Source organism: Pristiophorus japonicus, chromosome 13 (assembly GCF_044704955.1).
Source record: "Pristiophorus japonicus isolate sPriJap1 chromosome 13, sPriJap1.hap1, whole genome shotgun sequence".
Taxonomy (NCBI): Eukaryota; Metazoa; Chordata; class Chondrichthyes; family Pristiophoridae; genus Pristiophorus; species Pristiophorus japonicus.
In genome coordinates, this window is record NC_091989.1 from 141796738 (window position 1) to 141812193 (window position 15456).

General features: G+C 49.4%; 1 protein-coding gene across 1 annotated transcript; it reads left to right on the forward strand.

Moving 5' to 3' along the window:
• Positions 1–7438: 7438 nt before the first annotated feature.
• LOC139278197 (putative nuclease HARBI1) lies at positions 7439–8383 on the forward strand. The gene has a single exon (XM_070896847.1). The coding sequence runs from the start codon at positions 7439–7441 to the stop codon at positions 8381–8383; it is 945 nt and encodes a 314-aa protein (XP_070752948.1).
• The last annotated feature ends 7073 nt before the right edge of the window (positions 8384–15456 follow it).

The window sequence follows — 15456 nt, forward strand, 5'->3', positions numbered from 1 at the left end:
AAGAGAGCCCACAACAACAATGTCATGTATCCTGCATGGTTACTGCTTGTACTATTACAAGGTATGCCACCAGAGAGCACCACAGGTTACCTTTACAGGTGTGCCAGGCCTAGTATAAAAGGCAGGCCACAAGGTGTGATCCTCACTCTGGAGTTATCAATAAAGGACTAAGGTCACTACAGTTTAAGTACAACACATTGCCTCGTGGAGTCATTATCAGAGCATCTAAAGACATAACAATTGGTGACGAGATTATGGACCTTCACTCGAAAATGGCTACTCTTGGTACGTTGCAGCAATTTGCCAATGGTGATGATTGGGATGCCTTTGTGGAGAGGCTCGACCATTTCTTCACAGCAAACGACCTGGCAGGAGACGACCCGGCCACACTGGCTGGTAAGAGCAGAGCTATCCTGCTAACCAGTTGTGGGCCCACTGACTATGGCCTCATCAGGGACTTGCTGGCACCAGCGAAGACAACGACCAAGATGTACGAGGAGCTTGTAATGCTGATGCAAGAACAACTCAAGCCCAAAGAGAGCATCCTCACAGCCAGACACTGTTTTACACCGACGGCCCAAAGGTCAGGAAATTGTGAAATATGCTGCAGACCTCAACCACCTCACCGAAGCGTTGTGGGATATCTTTGTCATTGGAATCGGCCATGAGGGCCTTCTTCATAAACTACTGTCTGCGGATCCCACAATCACACTGCAGAAGGCCATCTCCATGAGCCAGGCATTCATGACCTCAACCTGTGGCTCTAGGCAGATGACTCATCCTCAGGACTCAGACCCGGCAAGTACTGTGCACAGAGTGACACCTTTTAGAGGCTGGACTGTAGAACATGAACCTTCTCAGGGAAGAGAGAAAAGGCCCCCGAGTCCCTTAACTCAGAATCCTCCGAGGGGGGCTAACTAAGTAGCTCCATGTTGTCGTTGGGGAGGGAATCACAGGGCTCACCAGTGCCGCTTTAATAACTATGTGTGTAAAGGCTGCAGCACAAAGGGCCACCTCTAGCGAATGTGTAAAAGAAATATGACTCACTGTGTTGAGGAGGAAACTGCAGATGGCCATGAATCCAGTGCGGATTATAAAATGATAGTCAGAGAGGCAACTCAGCCCCAGAATGAGGTATATAGCATGTTTACCTGCACCACCGAATGTTCTCCGCTGAGGATGGAAGTCGAGATAAATGGCGTTCCAGTCTTCATGGAAGTGGACATGGGGGCGAGCCAGTCAGTAATGAATCAAGAAGCCTTTGAGAGGCTATGGGACAATCAAGCTGAACGACCTAAGTTGGTCCCGGTTCAGGCAAAGCTGTGCACCTACACCAATGAACTTATCCCAGTCGTTGGTAGTGCGGATGTGAAGGTACTCCATAATGGCGCGGTGCACAAGTTACCTCTATGGATTGTTGCAGGTGATGGACCAACGCTACTCGGAAAAAGGTGGATGGAGAAGATCCATTGGAGTTGGGAACATTTCATCCCTCCAGCGATCGACGTCCTCTGCGCTCAGAGGCAAAGCAAGCCCTCACCTGGGGTTGGATCCAGCACCAGAGAGCAGACCAGCACAGCACCCGAGGCATAGACCGCTCAGCACGGCTGCGTGGAGATGATCCAGCTGAGACGACCCGAACGCACCTTCCGGGCTCCAGTGGCAGGACTCCGGAGGAAGAAAATCGGATCCACAGGCGACCTCCCAGCTTCAGTGGCAGAACTCAGGGAGAAGAGGATCACAGCAGTCGACATCGTGGATGGAGTAAAGATGGCGCCCAAACCACGAGATGATACACTGAAGAAAAAGATAGCAGTGGCCAGACCACGAGGTGCAGCGCTGATGGAGCAATACGTGGTACCAAACGGAAAAGAGGATTGTGGTAAAGATAGCAAGGCTTTCTTAAAGGAGGCCTGCAACCCACCACGCATAAAGGGAGAGTTCCACATTCTCAATCAATGTAAGAGCAACTGTGAGTTAGATTTAAAATGTGCAATTGATGATCGGAATTGTGTACATGCAATAAGCAAAGAAAAGTCGCGCCATCGCGCTCGGAGCTGCAGGTTATTTACTATGAGTAATGAAACGTTGTGCGATGTAGGATTTCAACTGCATATAGTCAATGCAGCGGGCAGACACCCATCAGGAGCACACAGGTCCAGTGAGCTACCCAATGTAGTAGCCTGCGTCCCTGGGACCAGAGCTATGCACCATGGAGTATGGCCACAAGCAGCCAATACATACAAGCTGCAGAGCAAGCGATCTCAGGAGGGCAATGGCACCAGTATTGATACCCCGCCCCTGACCGGCTCCACCTCTCAGACACCCGATGGCACCAACCGCCACGAGCCTGAAAAGCAAACCGCGCTAAGGCACAGTCCCCAGACCCTACCATCACCAAGGCTACACCCAGGAACGAAGGGTCACCCGCAACAGTTCTCCCAAATGGACCGGGACCAGCCAGGATCCCAAACCAAATAACGCCCAGGCTAGTGAGTCAGCAATTCTCTGTGCACTGCTAGACGACTGCTCCTCAGGGAGCAGCAGCGACCCGGGGCGCAAGGAAAGGACAGGGAGGCATCTGTGTACCTGTCCGATGCTAGGAGCAACGGCAAAGGCCCCGAGAGCAGGCAACTTGAACCAACCGGGTTCCCACTGCCAGCACTGGGCACCGCACCACCACTAGACTTCCTGGACACCATCCAGCAATTCTGGTAGTAGTATGTCCTCACGCACCAGTGCTGACACCAATACTGATTCCAAGTATGTATCAAGTATGTACCTCACCAGTCAAATGCACTTGCCTCACAACTGTACCACAAATATAATGATGTAAATGCAATTTTTTTTTCTGGACTTGAATGCATATGAATGTAATGAGCCACCGGCATCACCTATATGTTGGGGGGGGTAGAGAATGGAGTGGTCATGGACACACAAACAGAAACCACAGCACCTCTACTGCCAACGAAACACCACCTACTCACCCAAGATGGAAACGACCCTCTAAGGGTTAACCAGATAGAGCTAAGCCCAGAGCACAGTCAATGCATGATGGCGATTTGCACGAATAGCTTGGGGGAGAGTGATGTCATGTATTCTACATGGTTACTGCTTGTACTATTACAAGGTGTGCCACCAGAGGGCACAGCAGTGGGAGACTTGTAGGTTACCTGTACACGTGTGCCTGGCCTAGTATAAAAGGCAGGCCACCAGGTGTGATCCTCATTCTAGAGTTATCAATAAAGGACTAATGTCACTACAGTTCAAGTACAACATATTCCCTCGTGGAGTCATTGTCAGAGCATCTAAAGACATAACAAATAAGGAGAGGGAGAGAACTGGAGGTGGCTCTCCTGCTTTCAGTAGTTTGACTGCAGCAGAGGAGGTGACCCTGGAGAGCTGCTGGTGTCGGATGACGGAGCAAGGGGGATCTGTCAGCAAGCTGGTGACAGAATTACATATCATACAGCCACATACAATCATACAATCATAGAAAAATTACCAGACAGAAAGAGGCCATTCACCCCATCGTGTAAGTGCCAGTCAAAAAAGAGCTACTCAGCCTAATCCCACCTTCTAACATTAGATCCGTAGCCCTGTAGGGTACAGCTCTTTAAGTGTACATCCAAGTACTTGGTAAATGCTATAAGGGTTTCTGCCTCTACCACCCTTTCAGGCAGAGTTCCAGACCTCCTCCACCCTCTGGGTGAAAATTTTTTTTCTCATCTCCCTTCTAATTCTTCTACCAACTACTTTAAATCTATGCCCCTTGGTTATTGACTTATCCCTCTGCTAAGGGAAATAGGTCCATCCTATCCACTCTATCTAGGTCCTTCATAATTTTATACACCACAATTAAATCTCCCATCAGCCTCCTCTATTCCAAACAAAACAACCCCAGCCTATCCAATCTTTCCTCATAGCTAAAATTCTCCAGTCCAGGCAACATACTCGTAAATCTCCTCTGTACTCTCTCTCTCTCTCGAGTGCAATCACATCTTTCCTGTAATGTGGTGACCAGAACTGTAGTCAAGCTGTGGCCTAACTAGTGTTGTATACAGTTCTAGCATAACTTCCCAGTTCTTATATTCTATTATTCAGCTAGTAAAGGAAAGCATTCCGTATGTCTTTTTAATTATCTTTTCGACCTATCCTGCTACCTTTAAGGATTTGTGGACATATACTCCAAGGTCCCTCTGTTCCTCCACACCTCTCAGTATTCTCCCATTTATTGTGTATTCTCTTGCCATGTTGCACCTCTCCAAATGCATTACCTCACACTTCTCCGGATTGAATTCCATTTTCCGCTTTTCCGCCCAAATGATCAGTCCGTCAATATCTTCCTGCAGTCTAAAGCTTTCCTCCTCACTGTCAACCACATGGCCAACTTTTGTATCATCTGCAAACTTCTTTATCATGCCCCCTACATTTAAGTCTAAATCATTAATATATACTGCAAAAAGCAAGTGACCAAGTACTGAGCCTTGTGGAACCCCACTGGGAACAGCCTTCCAGTTGCAAAAACACCCATCACCATTATACTTTGCTTTCTGCCACTGAGCCAATTTTGAATCCAATTTGCCACTCTCCCTTGGATCCCATGGGCTTTTACTTTCATGGGCTCTTACATGGCATACAGCAAACACTCATACGGTGACTTGATGCCATCAGCCAGTGAATGTTCATCATGTGCCTAATGGTATCATTACGCATTCTTAAGATAATATTTCTAAATCATCTCTTTAATCTCCCACAGGTCAATCAAGACCTGCTCCCCCGCCCCCCAAACTCTCCAGCCAGAGGAGGAAGACAACTTCTCAGAGGAGCCTCCAGCCTCTGAGGGCGCACCGTCAGCAGACCCAAGCGCACCCAGCACCAGCGCAGATACATACACCATGGTGAGTCCTATGTGAGATAGATTAGTGGTGTCACCTCATGTTTCATACTTCACAAGTGAGCAAGAGCAGATGGCTTTGACAGGGACAGCAGTGGAGACTCCTCACCGGAGGGCACAGGATACTCCCAGCTCTGCTCAGCTGCATACAGACGCTGAGCCTCGGGGACCATCGAGAAAGAGGGTGATCCTGCAGGAAATGCAGGAGGCTCTGGCAGGTTTCGCAACCGCGATGTCTGCAAATGTGCAAAGAAAGGAGAAGGCCATCTCGGACATGGGCACCACTATGTCGCAGGTGATGGCGACGATATGCTGGTCCCTGGAAAGGATGGTCACCTGCAAGGAGCAACAAATGTGTCACTCACATGAGCACATGGTAGCTATGGAGATCAGATGGCAGAGGCTCATAGACCTCCTCTCTAGGAGGGAGCTAAACATTGACTTGGGTCCTCATGGCCCCACATTTGTGCTCTCCAGCTCCTTGCTAGCAGGGAAGTGCAGGTGGCCCATGAGAGAAATGATGGTGAGAGGGAACATGGAAGTGGGGGCTTCTCTCACACTTCTCCCCCATTGCCACCCCTCAGTCACAGCCTGAGATGCTTCCTTGGATCGCGATGGCCGAGTCTGCCCCTGTACAGTCACAGGAGGAGCATTCTTCGGCAGGGCACTCACAGGCTCCAAAACCCAGAGGACGTCCACCAAAAGTGTCTATGTAGTCACAGCAGGGAAGTGAGCAGTCTGCCTCTACCTCTGCTGAAGCCACAGGGGTTGCACCTCATGAAAGCTCCTCCTGCAACTCCAATCCTCGCTGCTGCGCTATGTTGTGCAGCGTGCAGCACACAACGATGATTCTGGAGACGTACTGAAGGGTCCTCCAAATCTGTTAAGGCATCTGAAGTGCATCTTGATCATGCCTATTGTTTGCTCTATGACACATCTGGTGGACAAGTGGCTTTCATTATAACACTCCTCAGCCTCATTGATTGGCCTCCTCAACGGTGTCATGAGCCACATCTTTAGTGGATAGCCCTTGTCTCCAGCCGGTAAGTGTGTATGATGGTACAAAGAGCTGAGTGAGGGTGGGCTGGCGCAGCACGAAAGAGCCATGAGAGCTGCCAGGGAATTTGGCGCACACATGCATGATGATCTTTCTATGGTTGCAGACCTGCTGCACACTGATGGAGTGCAAGCCCTTGCTGGTCACAAACATTCCTGAGTAATGTCGACGTGCCTTGATGGCCACATGTGTGCAGTCATTTATGCCGTGCACACGTGGGAAGATTTCCAGAGCGGCAAAGCTGAGCGCCCGCTCTATAACACTAACATCAGTAGTGGTATAGAGCACATAATTGCCTGACATGTTAAACATGGCACTGGTGACCTGTGTGATGCATGTGTGGTTAGCCAACCGTGGGATGCCACAAATGTCTGCTGCGAATCCCTGGAAGGAGCCTGAGGTGAAGAAGTTGAGGGCGATGGTGACTTTGACAGCCACTGGCAAGACATGTCCACCAGGCCCTCTGGGCTGCAGGTCTTGCTCCAGCAAGCTGCAAATGTCTGCAATGTCCTGGTGCGATAGCCTGAGCTTCTGTTGGCACTGCTAATCAGTCATGTTGAGGAAGCTCATCCTCTGCCTGTATACCCTGTATTGGGGGTATTGCCTCCGGCATGGTGCAGCACTGCGCTGATGCTCTCTCTCCTGTGGAGCATCAGGTCACTGATGGTGTTGGTGGTGTTGTTGTTGGTGCTGCTTGTGCGTCTGCTGCTGCTGGTGGTGAGGCTCCTTGTAGTCCGATTATGAGTATAAGCGGCACCCATGAGATCAGGGGAACAATCTATCAATGTTGTGATAAGTCACTAGCAATGTGGTGAGAGTGGCTTCTGAGGTTGCAGAAAAGACTTGCAAACACTAGATCCCTAGGGATTGAAATTTGGCTGATAACGCCGGTGTTGGGTGTTAACTGGGAGTTAGGTGTCTGGGAGTGGTGCGCGGTGCTGTTCACGCCTGACGCGAAATTAGGTAGTAATTTTTTAAGGATGCTAAAATGTAACGTCCCACCCAGGTAATGCCATGGAAATCATGACATCAGTATGCGTGCAATGCCTCCTTGGCGCCCTTCTCACCACATTCACTTTTGCCGCCTCACTTAATGGCTGGCGTCCATGAAGCCTGAAAAAGTAGGACTGCACAAGGCGGAGGAAAAAATCGGGGGCGTTGTTTAAACAGAGTTGCAGCTGGAGCTCAGAGGTCTCGGTAGGTGCTGTGTCTGATGCTTGCACATACAGTAGGGTATTGGTGTTGCACTGCTGCTGACTCGTCAGGTTGACACATTGGCTGCCGTCTCGGAAAACTTTGAAATCTCTATCTCGCTGTGACCTGTGCCAAATGATGGAGGCAGTGTTGGCAAACCATGTCGTCCTGCGGTGCCGACTTGAAAGGCGTTGGATTAGGCCCAATGTGAATCCTCCCCAAGTCCGAGACCTCGGAACAGGAGGCCGTACACACGCAGGATTTACCGCGCGCATTACTCTTATCTTGAGATGTCCGAGGAGCAGTGCTTAAGAAGGCTGAGGTTCCGCAAGGAGGTGGTCACGGAGCTTTGCACCCTTCTGCGGACATACCTGGCAGCTAACATCAGCACTAGGACCTCGCTGTCAGTGGCAGTGAAAGTGACTGTAGCACTGAACTTCTACCAATCTCCTGTGGGCGATATATGCAACATCTCGCAGTTTGCAGTACATTGCTGCATTCGCCAGGTGACCAACGCTCTTTATGGCAAACTATTGAACTACATCAAGTTCAGCATGTCAAGGGAAGACCTGGATAAGCTTTACCAGGCTAACGGGCTACCCCCGGTTCAAGGAGCCATTGATTGTACGCATGTGGCATTGAGGGCCCCGCCCCACAATGGAGAGATATTTCAGAATCGCAAGGGATTCCACTTCCTCAACGTACAGCTGCTCTGCGATCACAGGCAGATGATCCTCGCTGTTAATGCCCGATATCCTGGCAGCTGCCACGATGCCTTCATCCTGCGAGAGACCACTGTGCCACAACTCTTCAAGCCACCGCATGAAGGCCGTAGCTGGCTTCTGGGCGACAAAGGATATGGTGTGGCTCCCTGGCTGATGACCCCCCTCTGCAATCCCACCACCCCTGCTGAGCAGTGCTACAACACCAGCCATACTACAACCCGAGCCATTATTGAGCAAACTATCAGGGTTCTGAAGCAGCGCTTCCACTGCCTTGACTGCTCTGGAAGGGCATTGCAGTACTCACCTCATGATCATCATTGTCTACTGCATGCTGCACAACCTGGTCATTATGAGGGCCCAGCCATTACCACAGGGATGGATGATCCACCTCAGAAGGATGACGACGATGACGAGGAAGACGAGGATTCTCACCGAAGGAGGAGGCAGCCTAACACTGCCACGGCTGGAAGGGCTGCTCGTCACAGACTCATCGCTCATCGATTCCAATGAATGATGTGCTGAATGGCCAGCCTATAGATCTGGGCATCACTCAACACATCACTACACACCCTGCAGCCCTCCATCTTAAATAATCATTGGCTCATCATGTGAACAATCCAAACTTGCTTTATTACAAACATAAATCATCTGTGGTGAAAACATCCACAAGACAAGAATTCATGAACACACCCACAAAACCTCTTCAAACATTGTCATAGACATCCAAGTGGACCTATTGACATCAGTTCATTTTGTAACAAGGTAGCCATCTCTGACGAGTAGCAAACAATTGTTGCAGCGTTCATCCAAGTGCAACAATGTACATGAGCTCACATTGCAACCAGCTAGCCATTTCTGTTGACTATCAACCAAGTGTTTGGTGTATCATACAAGTGCAACTCATGTTAAAAGCTCATATCTTCATAAGGTCAGCATATGTGGCCACCTTTCCAAAGGCCTTTACCTTGTATTAAAGAGGGCTTTACCACCCCTTCCCCTATCTCCCCTCCCATGCCTACTGCTACTCCGCAGTGGGGTCTCAGGGCCTTCAGCAAGGCTGGTAGTCGGTTGCTGACTTGGATCCGCAGCCACACATAATGGCCTAGCAGGCCGTCCCCGACCAGCTCGGGTCCTGAAAGACCTGGCAGCGGACTGCATTACCTCAGCATGGCTGGAAACACTCTATTATGGATGGGGTGCAGAAAGCGGCAGCTGCGAAGGCGGAATGATGTCGTCCTGAGAAATGACATCATGGTCCAATTGGCCCAACAGGCTGATATTCCCCTGGGGCAGAGCATCATCATATGCAGAAATCTGGATGAGGTCAGAATCTTGCGCTGGGTCAGCAAGGTTAGGTCCCCGTTCAACTGATGGGGCCACAGACCGGATGGCAGCGGCCAGTGCATCGTTGAATCTATTTGCCTCTGCATCAAGAGTGTCTGCGACTGCAGTACACCAGAGAACTGGCTCAGGATACACGCACTGATGACATTTGAGTATGGAGGCCTACAATAGCATTGGCCTGGTGCTCAATGGCCACTGCAATGTCAGCCATAGTCCGTGCCACCATGTCTGGGAACCCATGGTCAGTATTTGCATCCAGCATCCGTTGTTATCTACTAAGGATGGGCTCGGTGGGTTGCTGAGAGACATGAGCAACAGTTGAGGTGAACTCCTCCATCCTCACAGCTAGTGCATCGAGATTTTGTGGCACCCTTGCTAGTGCATCCAGCAGATCACTGTGCAACTGCAGGGATTGTCTTGCGACAACCTTTAGGCTGGGCTCATTGTCACAGTGCTGCTGAGTGTCATGTATGTAGACCACGTATACTAACTGTATAGTCACATAAGGTGTGCCACCAGAGGGCACTGTGGTGGGAGACCTGAGGGTCACCTGCATAGGTGTGCAGGGCCCAGTATAAAAGGCTGCCCACCATGCTTGTGCATAACTCTGGAGTTAAAATAAATGGGACTAATGTCACAACAGCTCAAGTACAATACTAGACCTCATGGAGCCATTCATAAGAGTATTAAAGACATAACACTGAGCATCACTGAAGTGCACACTCACCCTCCGGGGAGCTGGCCCCCCGCCTTCCCCTCCCCCATGGCATTGCTGGAGTACACTGGGTCCCGGAGCATCACAAACCTCCACCTTCCCCACCACCCCTTGGTCAGCAGCGCTGCTGGCCCCGCTCTCTGATGGCGCAGCCTCCTGTGTGAGGACAAAGGAGGTGTTGTCCTCCGACACCTCCTCTTCACCACCATCTGCACCAGTAGAAGGTGCCCAAGAAGGCCCCAGTGGATCTGGCTGGTCATCTGAAAGCACAAACGCAGAAGAGTGGTTACCTGCAGGGGAGGGGGCCAGGAGCGGGAAAGGCATTCGGGAATGTCAGTCTCATGGAAATAGCTGCACGTTGATGGTGTCAGGGCCAAGTGTCCTGCAGGTCGCTGCAAAGGAACTCAACATACCATCACTGTCCTGAGGAGGGTCAGCCGCACCCACCGCCACTGCATCAACTTGGACGCCCATCAGGGCAGTTATCTAGCCCTCCAACGGAGTGAGCACTTGGAGGTCTGGCTCCCCGCCACCAGGCCGCATTTGCTCCCGTCGGTTGTGTGCGAGCTTCGTCTGTAGCAGTAAACAGAAAGTCGGTGTTAGAGGCCTTCTATCAGTGTGTGCCAAGTGCTTAACATATTTTACTACCATTTTCTATGTTTCTATGTTTCTATTTACTCTATGACAGTCTTCAAAGCTCGATGTAACTACCATTTGCGGCGCTGACTTGCTGTGGCAATGTTTGAATTAGGGTGACAAGACCTCACAGTAATGGGGAGCCTACTGTCTTGGACACTGATATGAAGACTGAGGAGTAAACTACATGAGGGGTGGATCTGCAGAGTCGAGTAGCAAGGTTAACAGCACTTGTAAGCTATTGCAGTGGGTGAGGCTGCAAATGGACACCTTGACTGTGGCCTCACTTACTTAGAGCATGGATTCCGAAGCACTACATTGAGCAGAGAGTGCATGTTGAGGTGAGAGCATAACATGTTGAAGTTTGAAATTAAAGATACTCACTCTCACTATCCGTGTCAGGTTCTTTCACTTTTTTCGGCATTGCATTGCTGTCCTTGGCCTCATGTTACTCGCAGACACTTGCTCTGCTATCTCCCTACATAGTCTTCGGTATGTTTGGGGTTGGGGTCTCCTCCCAGCCTCTGTCCTCAGCACCTGCCCTTGTCTCTCCAGGACATCAAGGAGTGCATCTAGTGCAGAGTCTGTGAACTGGTGGGCACGCTGAAGAGCTTCTGCTGCAATGTCTGCCATCCTCACAGTCTGAATGAGTGCGTAGGAAGTGAATATAGCCACGAGGCATTGAGGAGGCCAATCAATGCCTCAATTCAATCCAGGTGGTACCACTATATCTGTGGCGCAGCTCCAAATAATGCCTAAGTCCAGGATGAGCCCACGCTTAACGGCCCACTTAACACAGCGTAGCGCATCCAGGTAAGTGTACAACACCATGATTTAACATTGCTATCAATTCTTTAGGCATCAATACTGAATTTCGCGTTTGGGAAGCGCACCTGAAGTGAGGCGTTAAAAATTTTTCCCATGCAGTGAGAACGCCTCAAAAATGACGATACCAAATTTCGCCCCCCTAAATCTGTGCACAAAATGGAGTCAGCAAGAGCCTGTGCCATGTGGGATTACTTGTTTGGATGTCAATGCTCTCCATTAATAACCTCGCACAATTGCCACTGAGCTTCTGCCAGACGAGGTTCCCGAGCTGCGTGATTTTCGTGCTCATCCAGTTAAGGGTCTCACAACAGGCAATTAATTGCTTCTATTAGGTCACCCCGCTTTGCTGTTCAGGTCTGTATCACGCTAGGAAACGTACACAAGTTAAATGTGCGAGGTGATGGATGACAGCAGGTTCCCGCCGCTCACAATTTCGGCAGCTTTTACTGCCGACACACCACCAAACCCGCACAGTCGGCAGCGGGAAAATTCCTGCCAATAGCTTTGGTCTTTTTGATGTTCAATTAAAGGAAGTTGTGACTATTCAGGACCTGATGTTCGGCATATAGTCTGACAGCATGGAAGTGATCAGGGAATGAAAATAAGCAAGAGAGAGGTAGAGCTGGGTATCATTAGCACACATATTGAAGCTTATGCCATACCGTGGACAATATTTTTGATAAGGAAGAGGGGGCAAAGATAGATATGTGGGGGACTCTGGTGATGACAATTCAGGGGAATGAAGATGTGCTGGCTTCTTCAGATAGGTACGTGTTGAACCATACAAGTATAGTCTTACAGAACTGGACAACAGAGGAGAGGCTGTGGAGGACAAGGAGACATCATGCACCATGGTTACAGTCACAGATGACATAATTTGTGACTTTGACGAGGGCCATTTCAGTTCTGTGTGATGGAGGGAGTTTTTGGAGAAATGAGTTAAAAGATGACAACCCTCAAGAGCCTTAGAGAGTAAAGAGAGATTAGAGATGGGTCATCGAGGTAATGGATAGATTGAGGAGAACGACAACAATTGCTGTTTTACCTTTGGGTCCTGGGTTTGAATATAACTCAGACTGATGGGACAAAATAAATTGCTCTCCCTCCTGGGTGTAATGTTAGCGTTAAGATTTGTTCAAAAATAGTTATGCAAATGTTTATTGAACAGAGTCTATTGCCATAAGAGGTGATTCTGATAGATTATTTGTGACAATACTTTCCACAAGGCTCTGAATGGACTATCAGGACACTATAATAAGGTCAGTCACAAATATATTGCGCAGTGATTTTAGCACACGGTGCACATTTGTTAGCAATGCCTCAGCTTTCAACACCAGCTGGGTTTGGCTTTCAGTTTTGCACCTGACAACTATTACAATCAGGTCCCTTATTTGGTGGGGTGACATCAAATTTTAGTTAAAGCTGCATTTTCCAAATAGAGAGAGAAAGAAAATAAAGAAAAGAAAGAAAAGAAAGCCTTAGGATCTTTTACATCCACGTAAGAGGGCAGGTAGGGCCTTGGTTTAACATCTCATCTGAAAAACGGCGCTTCCAAAAGTGCAGCCCCCCACTCATTGGAGTGTCAGCCTAGAATTTTGTGCTCAAGACCATGGAGTGGGACGTGAACCCTCAACCTTCTGACTTGGAAACCAATTGAGCCACAGCTGACAAATGAGGACTAACAAGATGGTGACAAAGCCAGAAATGTAATAGCAACACGGTATTGATCCTAATGTGGCTGCCATTTCCTTCAGAGGAGGAATAGTTCAAACTGCATGTTCAAAGGAAACAGACCGCAAAGGACAATTGGAAGAAGAGAAGGTCTATAGGTTTAGAATATCCGACGTAGACAATACAGTGACAAGAACTACTTCCGGAGGTCCACCTCTGTTGTGTATGCATGCCTGTTTACTGTGTCTGTAACACTGTTATGCCACATTAAATGTACCCTTATACTGCACACACCTTGCCGGTACATCAGAGGGTGCTGCTGCTGGAGACCTAGGGGTTGCCTGCACACGGCAGGTAACCCAGTATAAAAGGGAACTCACAGCTTGTTGTCGTCACTCAGGAGCTGCAAATAAAGGACTACAGATCTGCACAGTTTAAGTATCATACCCTGCCTCGTGGAGTCATTACTAAAGGTGCCTACATATACTACAACTGGCGACGGGAATACGAATTACACGCTCAACATGTCTAACCTCAGCAACTTCCAGCAATTTACAGCGAAGGAAGATTGGGGTGCTTTTGTGGAAAGATTGGGACATTTCTTTGTAGCCAACGACCTGGACGGGGACACACCGGCTACACTACCGAACAAACGCAGGGCCATCCTGCTTAGTAGTTGTGGGCCCACCATCTACGGTCTCGTCAGGAACTTACTAGCCCCGGAGAAGACAACCACCAAGAGCTATGAGCAACTTGTAACAATCATACAGGAACAACGAAAACTGAAAGAAAGCATCCTCACAGCCAGGCACAGGTTCTACACTTACCGGCGACCTGAGGGCCAAGAAATTGCCAAGTATGCTGCACACTTAAGAAGACTAGCCGCACCGTGTGATTTTGGCAGACACTTTAATGAAGCATTAAGGGACATATTTGTCATTGGAATCGGCCACGAAGGCCTCCTACACAAATTGCTCTTGGCTGACGTCACGGTCACCCTGCAGAAAGCAATCCAAGTGAGCCAGGCCTGCATGGTTTTGCCTGGCGACTCCAGGCGAATACTGACCCAGGACTCTAAACTAGCGAGCACAGTGCACTGCATGGATACTTCTAAAGGCAGAAATGCTGCCCCGAGTCCCGCAAACCTGAGTCCGCCACATTTGGCAAACCGGATAGCCCCGTGCTGGCGCTGTGGAGGAAACCACAGGGCCCATCAGTGTCACTACAAAGACTATGCTTGCAAAGGCTGCAAAGAGAAAGGGCACCTTCAGAGAATGTGCAGAAAAGGCTGTACTCACCATGTCTCTGATGAGCTGACTGATCACCAGGGCTCCGACACAGATGAAGATGAAGCTGCTCACACCCTGGAAGTAGAGTACGGAATCTTTACCTGCTCCACCGAAAGTTCTCCATGGATGATGGAAGTGGACATCGATGGGGTCCCAGTTTCCATGGAAATCAACACAGGGGCGAGCCAGTCTGTGATGAGCCAAATGACCTTTGAAAAAATTTGGACGAATCCTGCCACTCAACCAAAACTGTCTCCTGTCCAGGCAAAGCTGCTCACCTACACAAAGGTAAAATCCAAATCATTGGCAACGTAGACGTCCAGGTCTCCCAGGGTGGCGTGTTGAACAAACTCCCCCTGTGGATTGTAGCCGGCGACGGTCCCACGCTGCTGGGCAGGAATTGGATGAACCGGGTCCAAATCAGGCGAAGTGACCCTGTGGAAGAAAAGACCACCTCAGCCCCCCTGCAGGAAAGTCAGGAAATGGCTGCAGCACCAGCAGCACAAGGAGAAACACTTGCAATCAAAATGGCCGCCGCCATGCCACCAGTGAGCATGGAGGAACATCACATGACACTGAGTGGCCAATCGGATTTGAAGGCTCCCTTAAAGGAGACTGGAAGCCAAAAAAATTTAAAGTGGAAGTTTCAACTATTTGAGTATATCAGTCTGAGGATAAGGGGTAAGCCATTTAGGACCGAGATGAGGAGAAACTTCTTCACCCAGAGAGTGGTGAACCTGTGGAATTCTCTACCACAGAAAGTAGTTGAGGCCAATTCACTAAATATATTCAAAAGGGAGTTAGATGAAGTCCTTACTACTCGGGGGATCAAGGGTTATGGCGAGAAAGCAGGAAGGGGGTACTGAAGTTTCATGTTCAGCCATGAACTCATTGAATGGCGGTGCAGGCTAGAAGGGCTGAATGGCCTGCTCCTGCACCTATTTTCTATGTTTCTATGTTTCTAACATAAGAATTAGGAACAGGAGTAGACCATCTAGCCCCTCGAGCCTGCTCCGCCATTCAACAAGATCATGGCTGATCTGGCCGTGGACTCAGCTCCACTTACCCGCCCACTCCCCATAACCCTTAATTCCCTTATT